Raw genomic sequence first — 16,202 nt, 5'->3', positions numbered from 1 at the left:
TGTTGTCGATGCTCTTCACCTTCTGAGTGCGATCAGTCTCGCGGTTATTGTCAGCTGAGCTTGAGGCCATGTTCTCAATCAACTCGAATGCACCTCGAGTGGACTGAGTCATGAAGTCTCCCTTACTGGCTGAGTTCAAAGCGTTCCTGTACTCCCAACCTACTCCATCGTAGAACACTCCCAGCAGATAGTCTTCCTCAAAACCGTGATGTGGGCACTCTCTGCGGTAGACATTGAATCGCTCCCAAGCATCACAGAACGGCTCGTCCACCAATTGTTTGAAGGTCACGATCTTCTGTCTCAGAGCTGCTGTCTTCGATTTCGTGTAGAAGTGGCTTAAGAAAGCCTCTCGGACTTGTTCCCAAGTGGTGAGTGATCCGGTGGGTAGTGAATCAAGCCAGCGAGCAGCTTTCCCATCAAGAGAGAAAGGGAACAGAGTACACTTGATGTAATCGGGTGGTACTCCATTCGCTTTAGTGAAACCACACATCTTCTCGAAGTGCTCGATGTGGTCCATCGGTATCTCAGCAGGAAGCCCATTGAAGATCTTCCTTTGCACTAGACTTATCAAGGCTGGCTTGATCTCGAAGTCTTGCCTTGTGCACGGTGGAGGGGTTATGGCAGATCGCGTAGCGGGCAGATTACGCAGTAAGTTTCTCTGGCCGATCTGGACCACTCCCTCTTGTTGGTTCGCAGCATTCAGAGCAGCTTGCTCGGCAGCAGCTTGCTGCGCTTGGATCGTCTGCTGCATCTGCTGCATCTGCTGTTGCATGAGTGCAAACGCAGCAGTGAGATCATCTGGATGATCACCCATGTCGGTGTTCGTTGATCTCGGCTGTTGACGGTTCTGTCGTTCCAATCTCGCTAGTTCTTCGTTAGAAAGCTGATGCAATGGCCCTTGTGCGTTGCTCCGAGTATGTCTACTGGTCATGCACCTGGATCATCAGCTGAAACAAAGAAAATAACACGAGTTAGATATCTTAGACTAGGTATGAAACCGAAAATTAGAGGTAAAAAAATCTGGTCCCCGGCAACGGCGCCAAAACTTGATACACTAAAAATGAATCCTTGCTACTGCCAAGTTAACAGTTGCAATTGTAGTACTTGAGATTCAAATCCAGAGGACCAGTCTACACTCTAGTTCTATAAGTTTCAGAATCAAGCTAAGAAGAAGATATGATTTGGTTGAAATAGGCGATAGTAAACAAGCAAAATAAACACGAGATTAATTCAATTAAACAAGAGCTAGCCTAGGGTATTTCATTGGGTGATGAATTGGAGCCAAACAATTATTCAAGCGCGATGAAGTGCTTTCTAGAACTCGGATCACTCAGCTGGAACACTCCACTGTCGTGGTAGTGATCGCTTTGCAGATCGATCTCACCACCTAACTGTCGTTGGGATGAGAATCGATTGCAAGCTTTAGAGAACAGGTCCGATCAGTTCACTTACCACCCTAATATCTACTTTCGCTGATTAGGGATACTAAGCTCATTCAATACATGTCAAGTTATCATCCTAAGCGGTTAACTAGGTGATGAACTAGTGATCTAACATCAAGTGATCAGTTTAATGAAAGCAGTAAGAACAGTATGAATGAAGAACAGTTATGGATCGCTTATCTATGTTTAGCTCATGTCTCAACACCCTAAAAACCCTAGGCGAGCAAGGTCACTACTCGATCATGATGCACATAAACAAAGACATAAATCCTGAATAAAATTGCATAAGAACAGAGTAAAACAAAAGGGTTCAGATGATCTTCTCTATGAGAGGATGGATTCTTCTCCCTTACAAGTTGCAGATCGCAATACTCAGTATTCTCTTGTAAAAACTAGCGTAAGAAAAATAGAAAATAGATAGATGGCGTTTTATATGGAGGCGCCGATCAGAAGAAAAGAGATTAGGGCAACAGGGCTTAAAATCCCGAAATAGGAGTTTCCATATTCGTCTGGAACAATCGCCGGATCACTCCGTCTGCTTGTTCCGCTTGAGAGAGAACAGTCTCGGGATTGTTATCTTGAGTGTTCTCCGCAGGAATGCTCCAAAAGGACTTCTTTTCATCAGGCACCTTCTCTTCTTTCTTCTGCTAACTCCAGACCTGTAAAAGGTCAAAAAGGACTAGACTGACACGAATTAGTGACTTCAAACAAAGAAAACATATATACAATGATGTGAAAAACACCATATATCAGTCATGGGTTTTTCAAAGGCTGCCGCCAGTCGAGCTGACTGACTTCGGGTCCTTCTGTGGTGGATGTCGGCGTCTTCGTCGGACGGATCCGATTGATCACTGATATCCAGATTAATTCTTTCGACGTCGTCTCCTTCGTTTTCCCTTGCGGGAGATGGGAGGTTATCCGTCGTTTTCTTCTGCCCTGCCGGAGTGGTATCGTCAGGGATGAGTTCCGGGGATTTTCTCGGGGCATCTTTTTCTTGGTCTCCGGCAGTTCCGAAGTCGAGCCTCCTGACACGCCTCACCTTGGTGGATCCGCGCGGGAGTTTGCTTTTCGCTGTTAAGGTATTGACCTGTTTAGCGAGTGAAGCCATTAGTTTCTCTTGTTCTTCCGACCGTTTCTGGGCGGTGGCGAACAGTTCCTTCACCTGGTCCAGCATCGCGGTGTTTGCCTCGGCAGTGACCGTCGATACGTTTCCGGCAGGAGTCTTCTCAGCGTCGGCATCGGCGGCTGGTCCGTCGTGCGTTTGCTTGTCTTTTTCCGCGTTAGCAGTCATGCTTAACTGGGCGTGCGTAGTTGCGAGAAAGATAAATCCGTGTATCCCCTCCTTCTAGCGCCAAACTGTGGGAACCGAAATTCGCACAGTCGATTTTAGTTAAGTTTAAACGTAGGAAAACTAAGTTGACCTAGTTTTCCCCGTGGATCCCGGCTATCTGCTGGGCCACGCACGACAAAGTTAACACGAGTATAGTTTGGGAATAAATGCGTAAAATAAAGAGAGCAAAAGAACAGGTCGAGATATCGGCCGCAAGAGCTGTCGATCGTCGCTAGTCTCAAAACCTAGATCTAACCTAGTTGAGTCGCAGCTCGCTAAAAAGGAAATAAAAGCCTAAGTTCCAAGTTGCTCTAGAGTGGTTTCTTTCTTCTGATTTCAGATTCCCTTTCCTCTGCTCCTAGCCTTGCTTATATACTCCCATATGACGGTCTATTCTTGATGGGCTGAGTCTGCCGCGAGCTGGGCTTTTTTCCATTTTTGTCGGCCTTCGTGTTTATCGGGAAAGTTGACATTTATCATTTCGGAAATTTGACATTTATCTTTTCGGAAGTTTAACATTTATCTTGTTATGTGAAGACAATTGTAAACCGTCGTATCTATCTTTTAGAAAATCGTAAATGGGCCGTCCGATCGGGTTTGGTCCCTTTCGGGCCGTCTTCTGAACTTCCGTTGTTTTCTACGATTTCTTTAAAAGAATGCTCTTACTTGGATGTCGAGTCTTTCGGAAGATCTTCGATCCATTGCTGGGGCAAATGGTGTTTTAAGATAACCATCACCGTTTTATACGAAGTCTTTCTGTTCGTTGACGTCTTACAGGTTCTCTGAAATTTTGGAGCAGAAAAGGAGTTTTGTTTGCGGGATCTCAGAAAGTCGCAAAACACGGATTTCTGGCGACCGGGGGCCTAGAACTTACGCACGAAGACTAGCTGTCCGACGACCCAAGCCAGCACGGGGCTAGCCGCCCGGCGACCACGGCCAGCACGGGCGCTAGCCGCCGGCGGCCACGGCCAGCACGGGGGCTAGCCGCCCGGCGGCCACGGCCAGCACGGGCGCTTGCCGCCCGGCGGCCACGGCCAGCACGGGCGCTTGCCGCCGGCGGCCACGGCCAGCACGGGGGCTAGCCGCCCGGCGGCCACGGCCAGCACGGGCGCTAGCCGCCGGCGGCCACGGCCAGCACGGGCGCTAGCCGCCGCCGCCACGACCAGCACGGGGGCTAGCCGCCCGGCGACCACGGCCGTGACCGGAGTCGGCTGCTCGGTTCCTTCGGCTTGTGCATGTTTTTGCGTTCTTTTTAGTTTTCCGTAGGTTTTTCCTCGTGTAGAAAACGTTTCTAGCCGTTGATTTCGAGATGATTAATCTCGAACTTTAATATTTTTCCAAGGTTTCTCGATTAACAATTAGTCTCTTGAGGTTGCTCTAACATCTTTCATGTTCTTCCGAGACTTTCGGACATCGATTTCGTCTTGACCGATTTTGACCCCAACAGTTGCCCTTTGTGTTTGGAGGGAAAATCACGATTTTGACTGGGATTGCTTTCCTAACCACTCTCCATAAGAAGTCTTTAAGCTTCGGTGAGGTCTTGACATTCCAAATGTTCTTGCTCTAGTTATACAAAGTGAGAGTAGGGGGAAGCACCGCTTGATCTTTGATGCCTACGCCGTACCCAGATTTGGTGGAGTACACCCCTGTCTTCTCAAAGAGCCAGACTAATCGATCATCAGAGGAAGCATGGCTAGTGATAATGTGCATGATATCATCCTCATACTGAGGTATATGCTGTCTGATTCTATCGAAGTCCCATTCATTCGATACTGGGCAGAGGAGATCGCTAACAAGCAAGTTCTCGTTATGGCTGTTCGGTGGTCCTATAGGTGTAGTAGGGATCCCACATGAAAGCCAAGGATCCTTCCAGACTCTAACCCTTTCACCGCTGTCAATGACCCAACTGAGACCCTTGCAAAGAATCTCTCTCCCTGCTAGGATACTCCGCCACCCATGTGAGGCGCTTCCGGTGAGTTGGACGTCCATGAAGGACGAGTATTTAGCGTATTTTCCCAATAGGACCTGGCCTAGCAGAGAGTCCGGATTAGTGATCAGACGCCATCCTATCTTAGCAAGCAGAGCATCATTGAACATTTCTACATCTCGGAATCCAAGACCACCGGCATACTTCGGTTGAGTGAGAGAGTCCCAAGACACCCAGCATATCTTCTTCTTATCCAGATTAGAGTCCCACCAAAATCTCGTGAGGAGGGATTGGATTTGCTTGCATAGTGAGAGGGGGATTTTGAAGCATGACATGGTATAACAGGGCATAGCTACAAGGACTGCTTTGAGGAGCACCTGTTTCCGGCTCTCGACAGAAAACGCGTAGTCCAACTGTGTGATTTCTGCCTGAGACGATCCAAAATCGAGGCAAAAAAAATATCGCGCTTTTTCCTGCCGAAGAACTCTGGTAGACCGAGATACTTACCCAAGCCACCTTCAGTCTCGATGTTCAGAGTATCTTTAACTCTGGTTTTTACTTCCATAGGAGTTTTGGCAGAAAATGTAATCGAGGACGTCGAGAAGTTGATGCACTGTCCCGACAGGCTCTCATAAGTACGCAGGATACCGAGGAGTGTAGCTACACTGGAGGCACTGGATTTGCAGAAGAACATGGTATCATCGGCGAACAAGAGGTGGGTGATGGCGTGGCTTCCGCGAGAGACTCGCACACCTGGAAGGGACCCGTTGTTCTGCGCCTTTTCACACATCGAGGAGAGTACCTTCGTACACAAAATTAATAGGTAAGGGGAAAGCGGATCTCTTTGTCGTATACCACGAGACAGTGACACAGATCCCATCGGGGCTCCGTTTACCAAAAGGAATAGGAGACTGTCTCAACACAAGCCATAACCCAATCCACCCAAATCTGCGCAAAGCCAAGCTGTTCGAGAACTGCTCGGAGAAAGTCCCACTCGATCCGGTCGTACGCCTTACTCATATCCGTTTTCACGGCCATTGAGCAATATTTCTTCACCTCTGACGTACGAAGGAAGTGGAGAGTTTCATGGGTTATGAGGACGTTATCACCAATGGCTCGGCCAGCAACGAAAGCAGACTGAGACCTCGAGATCAACTGCGGGAGAAGAGGTTTCAATCTTCGGGTCAAGATTTTGGCAATGATCTTGTAATGAGTGTTGCAGAGAGATATCGGACGGTACTCAGCAACCCTTCTAGCTGCGGTAACTTTGGGAATCAGACGGACATGAGTCTCGTTTTGTTGCCGGTGGAGAACGCCCGTAGTGAAGAAGAGTCTGATGTCCTCGGATGATGTCGGGGCCAATAATGTGCCAGTAGGATTGGTAAAACTTGGACGAGAATCCATCCGGACCCGGGGCTTTCCCACCATTGATAGAGAAAGCTGCTGCTTTAATTTCCGAATCGTTCGGGATCAGTGTGAGACTGTGGTTCATTTCCTCCGTTACTTTGCGAGGAAGTATGTGATGCAGGGGCATCTACTCATTTGGCGCCAACATAACTACTTTTCTTCCTGTTTAAAGTTTTCCTTTCGAGTGTTTTGTCTTTTTCATCATTATCTTTAGTTATTGTTTTAGATAATTATAAACATTCTCCTAGACGGTTTGTGTCTTTGAGAATCGCTTTATAAGCGGCAGTTTGTGTTTCATGTTATTTCATCTTTGATTTTAATAAACTACAGAGCTTTGCTTTTACCCTTATTCTGATTTGATAAACTTCATCGTTATAGGAAGTTTGGTCTCAAGAAGTTCATTCGAATCTCTTGATTGAGCAAAAGAACTGTCTCTTACAAACTTACTTGTTCGATTGACTGTTCAAACTATTCTTACGCTGCGCCAGGTTGGTATCAGTGACAGCACTACGCTCCTACGATTCAATGCCAAGACCTAAGAAGGCTGTAGAGCCATCTGAAGCCGAGGTTATGCAGAAAGCTCTAGCGGACCTTCAAGTTCAGATCGCAAACCTCACAGCATCTATCGCGGCCATGAATACACAGTGTACAGCAACTCCGGTTCAACGTACACGTACTACTCGAGCTGATGACGACGAAGATTCAGAGGAGGATAAAAATTCATTCGCTGCACTTCACCAGGATCAAGCTCTTCGCACTACCAACAACAACGATGATTCAGATTCAGAAGATGACTCCGACAATCGCTGGAAATCTGCCTTCAAACTCGAGATCCCAGAATTCAATGGTTCTACTGCACCATAAGAGTTACTCGATTAGTTTGTCACCGTCGAGGAAATCTTAGAATTTAAGGAAGTACCACTGGATCAATGTGTTCCTCTTGTTGCCATCCATTTCCGTGATCGAGCCGCAGCTTGGTGGCTTCAATCCAAGACAACTCGTGCTCGTTTGGGAAAATCTAAAATCTTAACATGGGATAAACTCAAGAAGGAGATGAGGAAGAACTTTCTTCCTTACAATTATGAGCAGTTGATGTTTCAGAAACTTCAGAATTTGCGGCAAGGATACCGAACTGTCGACGAATATGCAACCGAGTTTTTCAAGATGATGAACCGTGTTGAGATTCGAGACACCGAACAACAACTAGTAATGCGCTTTGTGGGAGGTTTACGGCAACAGATTCAGGCCACTTTGAATTTGTTCAGACCACAAACTGTGTCAGAGGCTCACCAACAAGCAATAACAGTGGAAGCTCAAACTCTCTCCAACTATCAACCGTGGAGTGGGAATCGTCAATCTCGTCAAAATACGACAACTTCAGCAGTCCCGTCGTCCTCTGATAATTCTACAGCAAAAACAGAGGCCACAAACACTCCCAGTGATGCTCAACGCCAACAACGACCGGGAGGAGTGCGTTGCTTTTCTTGCGGTGAGCTTGGCCATCGCGTCTCATCATGTCCGACGCGGAATCCACGGGGTCTTCTCTTGGATACCTCTGGACGTGACGTCGAGGCTGTTTATGATGATAGTGGCGATGAAGCGACAGAAGAACTTGAGGCAGATGAGGGTTCGTTACTGATGGTTAGGCGTACATGTCTCACTCCTAAAGCACCAGACGAGTTTCCCCAACTTAAGAACTTGTTCTCTTCGCGCGGCACGATTAATGGCAAGGTGTGTACTTTCATAATAGACTCCGGCAGTACTGAGAACGTGATTGCTGAATCTGTAGTTCCGAAACTCAATCTCTCGGTTGAACCACATCCCTCGCCTTACAAGCTAGGTTGGTTACATCAAGGAAGCGAACTTACTATCACAAAACGTACTCTGGTTAAGTTCTCGGTGGGTGATGTCTATAAAGACGAAGTGTACTGTGATCTTGTCCCTATGGACGCATTCATCTGTTGCTCGGGCGACCGTGGGAATTTGATCGTCGAGTTACACATGATGGTTATCTCAATACTTACACATTCCGATTCAACGATAGAACCTTCACACTCAAACCCATGGTTCCGGCTATGATTAACAGTCATGCATCATCATCAAACCCAGTTTTACTTCTGCAGAAATCGGAGTTAGTAACAGCATTACGAGAGACAGATCGTGTGGTGTTGCTCGTCGCGGTCCTTTCCTCTGTTTTCGAGGGTCACGACATTCCAGAGACGTACAAACCAACTTATCAGAATTTTCAAACGTCTTCCCTGCAAACCTTCCTTCCCAAATTCCTCCTCTTCATGACATACAACACCACATCGATTTGATGCCAGATGCTGCTTTGCCTAATCGCTCTCATTACAGGATGAGCCCATCGGAACACGAAGAGCTCTGTCGTCAAGTTGAAGAATTGGTCGCTAAGGGATTCCTGCGCGAAAGTCTTAGCCCTTGTTCGGTTCCCGCTTTGTTAATCCCAAAGAAAGATGGGTCATGGCGGATGTGTGTCAACAGCCGTCACTACAGGAAATGTGGGTATTAATAGCGGCCGTTAAACGCTATTAGTCCCTTACCATAGCGTTTCCTTAAACGCTCTCACAGCGCCCGTTATAATAGGTCCGACACTTTCTATAGTGGATCTTTCGTATGCTATAGTTAAGTAAACAACGATAGCGTCGTTTTCTATGCAATTGTTAAATCTTATAATAACATGTTATAATTGTTATTAATACTCATTAATCTGAAGTTATCTATAGCAATTTGTTATACAAAGATAGCAAATGTTTCGTGTTATTAAATCGTTTTATTTACCCGAATATTTAATATATATATATATATATAATTATAAATTGATTTTATATTTTTAAAATGGATTATTTATTTCGAATTTTTGTAATTTTTAAAATTACTCATATTAAAAAAAAGGCCAGCGTAATACATTTCCTTGTTTAAACAAACCATCAACACTACAAAATGAAATATTATCAATCTACCACTAACAACCCTTCACAATCATCCCTAACATAAAGAATATCATCATCAGAAGCTTCATCACACAGATCATCGACTTCTTGGACAGGTAAAGCTGCAGCACCTAAAATCTCTTCTGTTTCCAACTCATGGTAGCCTCTAGGTGGTGCTCTCATAACAACATACCAATTAGAATTATCATCTTCCCTAGAGTAGAAAACCTGTTTTGCTTGAGAGGGCAGAATGAACGGATCTTTCAAATAATCTGCCTGGTTCATATGAAGGTTAACGAGAGTGAAGCCATCTTCTTCCTTCACACCATTCCCTGTGTTAGCCCAATTGCATCTGAACAGCGGTACTTTGAACATGTGATAGTCCAGCAGTAAAATCTCCTTTATAACTCCATAATATGTAAGCATATCAGCAACTTGTCTCATATCTCGAGCACTTGATCTACACATGCTAAATGCTTCATAACTTACTCCACTGTTTTGAGTCTTCCGCTTAACCGCATCCGTATGAAACCGCTGGCCCTTAATAATAAACCCTTTATATGCTAAAGCAGCATTTCTTGGTCCGAATGCCAACCACCTCAACTCCTTAGAATGACTATTTGTTGAGTCTGACTGAATCTGCGAAGACAACATGTTCATCAATCGAACAATCCAACAATCTAACAACGTGTTCATCATCAAGCTAAGAGCTAAGCAGTATTGTCAATCTAACAATCTAACAACGTGTTCATCCAACAATCTCGACATGTTCATCAATCCAACAAGATGTATAAAATATTATAGAAGAAAACGAGTTGGAGTTGAAAACCTTTTTTTTAACCCATTCTGCAAACTACTCAGTATGGTGTTTCCACAGCAGAGTTTCATTTCTAGCACATCGAACATCATTAGCTTGTAATTCTTCTAAATGCATCCTGATTTGACATTAAACAACCGTTTTGAACAACAAATTATAATTAAAAGTAGATGAAACAGAAAGGGTAACCTCTTACTCAACATAGGGATCCATAGATGCCATGTTCATTAGCACATAGCGATGAGAAATGTCTCTATCTTTATCTGAAAGGGTGACCTCTACTCCCTTCTGCAGATGTCGAACTTCAACCACGACTCTATCAGCCTCAATATATTCATTACGATTAACTGGTTCTTGAACTTGTACTGAATCTTGAAGGAACTCTAAACAAAATGCAACACATTCTCCAGCTAAATACCCTTCAGCCATACATGCTTCTGGCCTTGCATAATTCTTAACAAAGGCCTTTAGTGTTTTCATGTACCTATAACTCAGTCAAGCAATATTAATATTAGTCAAACATCATTGCAAGAAATACATTAATCGAAGCAAATGAGTACATCAAACCTTTCAAATGGATACATCCAGCGGAAGTGAACTGGTCCTCCCAAGCGTGCCTCTTTTGAGAGATGTATTGGAAGGTGGAACATGATATCAAAAAGAGATGGAGGGAAGAAGCGCTCCAGTTGACACATTGTTTCCACAAACTCTGTCTCCATTAATATATGTTTCTCCGGGTCAATGATGCGTTGGCACAACCTGTTAAAGTAGCTGCATAATCTGTTAATGGCAATCCTAGGACCACTATGCAACAACCCTCTTAATGCAGCTGGTAACAAGTTCTGTACTAGCACGTGATGATCATGCGACTTTAAACTACCTAAATTAGGAGGGTTAACTGAAACACTATTTGCAATATTTCCACAATAACCATCAGGACCTCTAAACTGAGATAACCTTTTGCAGAAAATGGTCTTCTCTTTCTTCGATAGCCAATACGATGCTGGAGGTAAGTATGTTTTCGAACCCATAACCTCTGTGTGCAAGTGACTTCTGATTCCAATATCTGCTAAGTCTTTTCTTGCTTTCAAACCATCTTTTGACTTCGAACTTTGCATCAAGATAGACAGTATAGCATCAGACACATTCTTTTCAACGTGCATAACGTCAACATTATGACGAACATGCATATCCTAAGACATTAAACAAGAAACTGTTAGGCATATTCATATACAAGAAGGAGAGAATATAGTTCCTGATTACTATGCTTTACCTTCCAGTAAGGTAGTTCAAAGAATATTGATCTCTTCTTCCACCGCCATAGATCATTTGATTCTTCACACTCTTCTTCTTGAACCATCTCATCATCTTCCAACTCTGGTCTTCTCCTTTTTTTCTCCTTATCTAGAGGTCTTCCAAAATCATTCCTAAAAGCTTGTAATGTCTCATATATCTCAGCGCCAGTTTGTATCCTACTCGCATTCCCTTCCTCCACTGTGTTGTCGAACCAAGCTTTTTTATATCTGTAACGATGGCCAGGCGGTAGTCTCTTTCTATTTCCCATGTAGACAAACTTGCGGCTGAACTTAAGCCACCTAGAAGGTGTATCCTTTCCACATACATTGCATGCTTGTTTCCCCTTCACTTTACATCCAGACAAGGTTCCTAATGCTGGATAGTCACTGATACTCCAAAGCAGCAAGGCTCTAAGTGTGAAATTCTCCTTCGCAAATGAGTCATAGACTTCAATACCCTCAGCCCACAAATCTTTCAGATCATCTATTAATAGTGCTAAGTAGACATCTATGTTATTACCAGGAGCTGTTGGACCAGGGATCAGCAATGTCAACATTATATTCTCAGCTTTCATACACATCGTTGAGGCATGTTGTAGTTCACAAACAACACTGGCCATGTGCTGTGATTGGTGTTTTGCATGGAGAAAGGGTTCATCCCATCTGTAGAAATTCCAAGTCGAAGATTCCTTGGTTCAGCAGCAAAGTCTGTCCATTTATCATTCACTTGTGCCCAAGAGATAGAATCAACGGGGTGTCGCATCGTACCATCTTCAGTCGCATTGGTATAGTGCCAACGCAGATCTTCAGCCATCCTCTTTGATCTAAACATCCTCCTAAACCTGTCCTTGATTGGAAAATATTTAAGGACCTTTGCCGGAATCCCCACCTTTATCTCATTACTGTGCTTATCCATTTCCCATCTTGAAACTTTGCATCTTGGACAGCTTTGTAGGTTCTCATACTCCTTCCTATACAGTATGCAATCATTCTTGCAAGCATGAATATTGTCGTAGCCGAACCCAAAGATCTTCAGAAATTTCTTGATTGCATCCATACTCTTTGGAAGCACATTGTCTTCAGGTAGCATATCCTTAAGCAAAACCAACAGCTGATCGAAGTAATTCTCAGACACACCACTTTTAACCTTGAATCTGTAAAGTCCCATGATTGCTGAAACCTTCGTGTGTTTGATACAATCCGAGTACAATGGCGTTTCAGCGTCTCTTAACTTTTTCTAAACTCAGTTTCCTCTGCTGCTTCATCACCATCATTTGGCTCCACCCCACTTTCATTCGTCTGATTTGGACCATCTTCATCCATGGAGAATGCTGTCTTAAACAACTCATATGCCTCCCTTTCATTGCCAGGACCAGTGTCTTCTTTAGATTCTCTTTTTTCACCATGAATACTCCAACAAGATCTCTTGTACTTCTTATCCATACCCCTAATCACTAGATGCTCGACTATTTTATCAACTAGCTGATGGCTTAAATTGCGGCAGTCTCTGCAAGGACACAGCATTTCAGACAGATTTCCCAATCTTCTTGCTGATGAATACACAAAATTAGTTGCTCCTTCTGAGTACTCGTCACTATTCCTACATGATATATCAGAAAAAGTAGTTAGCTTTCTTTCAATCGGTGAATACAAGTGAGCTCGAGAGATCTTAGGTTATACCTTGGCAGCCAAACCCACGTCTTATCCATTTGCTTTATTTCAATCGGTGAACGGAACTAAGAGTCATCCAAATCAAAGATAACGAGACATACACGTCTTTCAGATCTTAGATTTGTTCTGAAAGAAGAGGATGTTTTGTTCGGAGTTGTGTTCTGGGAGAAGAGAATGAGAAAAACAAATGAACGGTTCTGATCAAAGTAAGTTCAGTAAATCAAACGGTGTAGGATTAATCAGTCTGCGATCTTAGTGGTGGCTCCTCATTGGCTTAGAAAAGAACGGCTCTGATCAATGATGGCGAGATGTATCCATCGGCGTATGCAATTTCCACGTCTGCAATCCTGGAGGTTACTCCCCATTGGCTCTGAGTATTAATTTTGTTTGAAATCAGAAAATTAACATAAAATAGATTTATAAGCAAAAAAAAAGTAAATTAAATTTTAAAATTTTTATTACTAGTATTCCAATTTTTAAAAAATAATTTCGTATATATATAAAATTTTTATATGAGTTTTTATAAAACTCATCAATATAACTCATGTATTCATAAACACTAAGACATAGTTGTATGTACAAAGACTATAGGGTTTGGAATTTTGGACAAATGAGTTTTATAATTTTTTTAACAAATGTCTTTTATAAAATTAAGATTACAATATGATTTCTTATAATTTTAAAATCTATCATCTAAAACAATTTAGTGATTTGTTTGGGGTTTAGGGATTTGGAATTAGGGTTTGGAGATTTGTTTGGGGTTTAGGTATTTCTTTGGGATTTACGGATTTGGAATTAAGGTTTGGAGATTTGTTTGGGGTTTAGGGATTTTTTTAGGGTTTAGGGATTTGGACACAGGGTTTGGAGATTTGTTTGTGGTTTAGGGATTTGTTTGGAGTTTAAAGATTTGAACGATAGTACACAAGATTATATCTTAATATTACACATAATATTTGTTTTTTGTTTGTGAACTTACACATAATATCACACATAAATATTACACATAACTTCACATAAGTTCAAACTAGAAATACAACTAGAGCCGTCGAGAAAAAAAAACACAACTAGAGCTACATTGTTTCCGACTTTCACACCAACTTCAGTTTATCATTTGGCCATGCCACAACCGAACCTATTGCATCAGAGATATATTCAATCTCTGAATTTGGCCTCCACACCTTTGCATCACCAATCTTAGCCACTTCAACCCACACCTTGCTTGCATTTGGACCCAGGGGCACAAAGTGACACAGCTCTTTCGGATCAGTTGAAGCCACTCTTCCTTCACCTACCTTACGTCCGGTGTTGCTGCAGTCGAAGAGAATACACTTCTGCTTTGCAATTTTTGTGGTACTAGTGCTGCCTGGACTCTAAAACTCAACAAGTTCCAACGTCAACCAACAGACAAACAAATACAAGGTTATTCATTTCAATAACATACCATTGCTTTTTTCTTTGCTGGTTTGGTAGGTGATGCTGTTTTCGTGGCTGCAGGTTTTGCAGGTGTTGCAGCTGTAGTGATCGAAGCCATGATTTCAAACTTGAGGAGTGGCCATGCGATTTTCTCGTTAATTGCATCACCAATCAAAAACATCTCCGCAGTTGGCCTCCACAAATGAGCATTATCTTTAAACACCTTCACCACTTCAATGCTCACCGCATTTGGACCCAGAGGTATATTGTTAACCATCTCTTTGGAATTAGATGAGCACAGGAAACCTTCAGCAATAACCTCTTCTTCTTCTGAAGTCCAGTCATAGATTTTGCATCTTCGAGTTTCGCCTTCCTTGTGTTGCTATGAGAGACCTATACTTATGTCGAAAAAGTACTAGATTAAAAACTTTACCATCAATACATCTTGAGACGCTACTGGATTCCTGTCCAAAACCACTTTATTTATTGGCCAAGCTACTTTGCATCCCACTGCGTCCCCAAGAGATAATACATCTGTCGTAGGCCTCCAGAGAAAAGCTTCAGAGATTAATGCAGACTTAACAATAACAGCCACTGCATTAGGACCAATAGGCACACGACCAATTTTGTACATCGGTTCATCAGAGCAAAATTCTCCTTCACCAACAACTACATCTTCTGACTCAAACCAATCCAGTATTTGTACTCTGACTCCTTCTTTGAATCCAGCACTTGTCTCAGATGTTTCAGTCTCACCATTAGTTTTCTGTGAGAAGAGAAAACCATTATTAATTATTAACTGTAATCAGACCAGTTGAGTAAATGTAGTGAAAACGAGTACCTTCTTTCCAGCTAACTCTCGGACCATGCCCTTCAATTCTTAAATCTCACTAGCCATATCAGCAATCTTTGCGTCTCTAGATTGCAGAAATGCTAGTTTAGTAGCCGTAATCCCTTGTGGGAACCGAAATACGCACTGTCGATTTTAGTTAAGTTAAAACGTAGGAAAACTAAGTTGACCTAGTTTCCCCCGAGGATCCCGGCTATCTGCTGGGCCACGCACGACAAAGTTAATACAAGTCTAGTTTGGGAATAAATGCGTAAAATAAAGAGAGCAAAAAAGAAAGAATCTTATTTCCGAATCTGCGGAGAGCGTTGGACAACAGGTCGAGATCTCGGCCACAAGAGCTGTCGATCGTCGCTAGTCTCAAAACCTAGATCTAACCTAGTTGAGTCGCAGCTCGCTAAAAAAGGAAATAAGCGCCTAAGTTCTAAGTTGCTCTGGGGTGGTTTCTTTCTTCTGATTTCGGATCCCCCTTCCTCTGCTCCTAGCTTTGCTTATATACTCCCATATGACGGTCTATCCCTGATGGGCTGAGTCTGCCGCGGGCTGGACTGTTTCCATTTTCGTCGGCTTTCGCGTTTATCGGGAAAGTGGACATTTATTTTTTCGGAAAGTTGAACATTTATCTTTTCGGAAGTTTAACATTTATCTTGTTATGCGGAGATAATTGTAAACCGTCATATCTATCCCTTTAGAAAATCGTAAACGGGCTGTTCTATCGGGTTTGGTCCCTTTCGGGCCGTCTTCCGGTCTTCCGCTGTTTTCTACGATTTTCCTTGATAGAATGCTCCTACTTGGATGTCGAGTCTTTCGGAAGATCTTCGATCCATTGCTGAGGCACATGGTGTTTTAAGATAACCATCACCGTTTTATACGAAGTCTTCCTGTCCGTTGACGTCTTACGGGTTCTTTGGAATCTTGGAGCAGGAAAATGAGTTTTGTTTGCGGGATCTCGGAAAGTCGCAAAAACACGGATTTCTGGCGACCCGAAAGCCTAGAATTTACGCACGAAGACTAGCCGTCCGACGACCCGAGCCAGCGCGGGGCTAGCCGCCCGGCGACCACGGCCAGCACGGGCGCTAGCCGCCGGAGGCCACGGCCAGCA

At 43.5% G+C, this 16,202-nt stretch overlaps 3 protein-coding genes and 1 non-coding gene across 5 annotated transcripts; 1 reads left to right on the top strand and 3 right to left on the bottom strand.

Moving 5' to 3' along the window:
- Positions 1-200: 200 nt before the first annotated feature.
- Positions 201-307, top strand: LOC130502241 (small nucleolar RNA R71). Its single transcript, XR_008940188.1, has one exon. It is a non-coding gene; the product is annotated as a small nucleolar RNA R71 (small nucleolar RNA).
- Positions 308-4,335: 4,028 nt separating this feature from the next.
- Positions 4,336-6,103, bottom strand: LOC130502240 (uncharacterized). Its single transcript, XM_056997001.1, has 3 exons — positions 5,612-6,103; positions 5,207-5,501; positions 4,336-5,123 (listed from the first exon to the last, which is right to left on the bottom strand). Exons 1-3 carry the CDS (start codon positions 6,101-6,103, stop codon positions 4,336-4,338), a joined length of 1,575 nt encoding a protein of 524 aa, XP_056852981.1.
- Positions 6,104-10,066: 3,963 nt separating this feature from the next.
- Positions 10,067-11,726, bottom strand: LOC130502239 (uncharacterized). The gene is made up of 3 exons (XM_056997000.1): positions 11,148-11,726; positions 10,442-11,067; positions 10,067-10,358 (listed from the first exon to the last, which is right to left on the bottom strand). The coding sequence occupies exons 1-3, from the start codon at positions 11,724-11,726 to the stop codon at positions 10,067-10,069; spliced, it is 1,497 nt and encodes a 498-aa protein (XP_056852980.1).
- A 2,029-nt stretch (positions 11,727-13,755) lies between these two features.
- On the bottom strand, positions 13,756-15,184 carry LOC108836833 (uncharacterized). 2 transcript variants are annotated; one of them, XM_056996998.1, is made up of 4 exons: positions 15,095-15,184; positions 14,687-15,019; positions 14,282-14,635; positions 13,756-14,210 (listed from the first exon to the last, which is right to left on the bottom strand). In XM_056996998.1, exons 1-4 carry the CDS (start codon positions 15,119-15,121, stop codon positions 13,929-13,931), a joined length of 996 nt encoding a protein of 331 aa, XP_056852978.1. In that variant the 5' UTR covers positions 15,122-15,184; the 3' UTR covers positions 13,756-13,928. The 2 variants fall into 2 exon arrangements, with proteins under 2 accessions (XP_056852978.1, XP_056852979.1); XM_056996999.1 differs by having other exon boundaries at positions 15,119-15,163.
- Between the last annotated feature and the right edge of the window lie 1,018 nt (positions 15,185-16,202).

This window comes from Raphanus sativus, unplaced genomic scaffold (assembly GCF_000801105.2).
Source record: "Raphanus sativus cultivar WK10039 unplaced genomic scaffold, ASM80110v3 Scaffold0464, whole genome shotgun sequence".
NCBI lineage: Eukaryota > Viridiplantae > Streptophyta > Magnoliopsida > Brassicales > Brassicaceae > Raphanus > Raphanus sativus.
The sequence above is the reverse complement of the archived record's forward strand: the minus strand, read 5'-3'. Positions and strand labels throughout refer to the sequence as shown.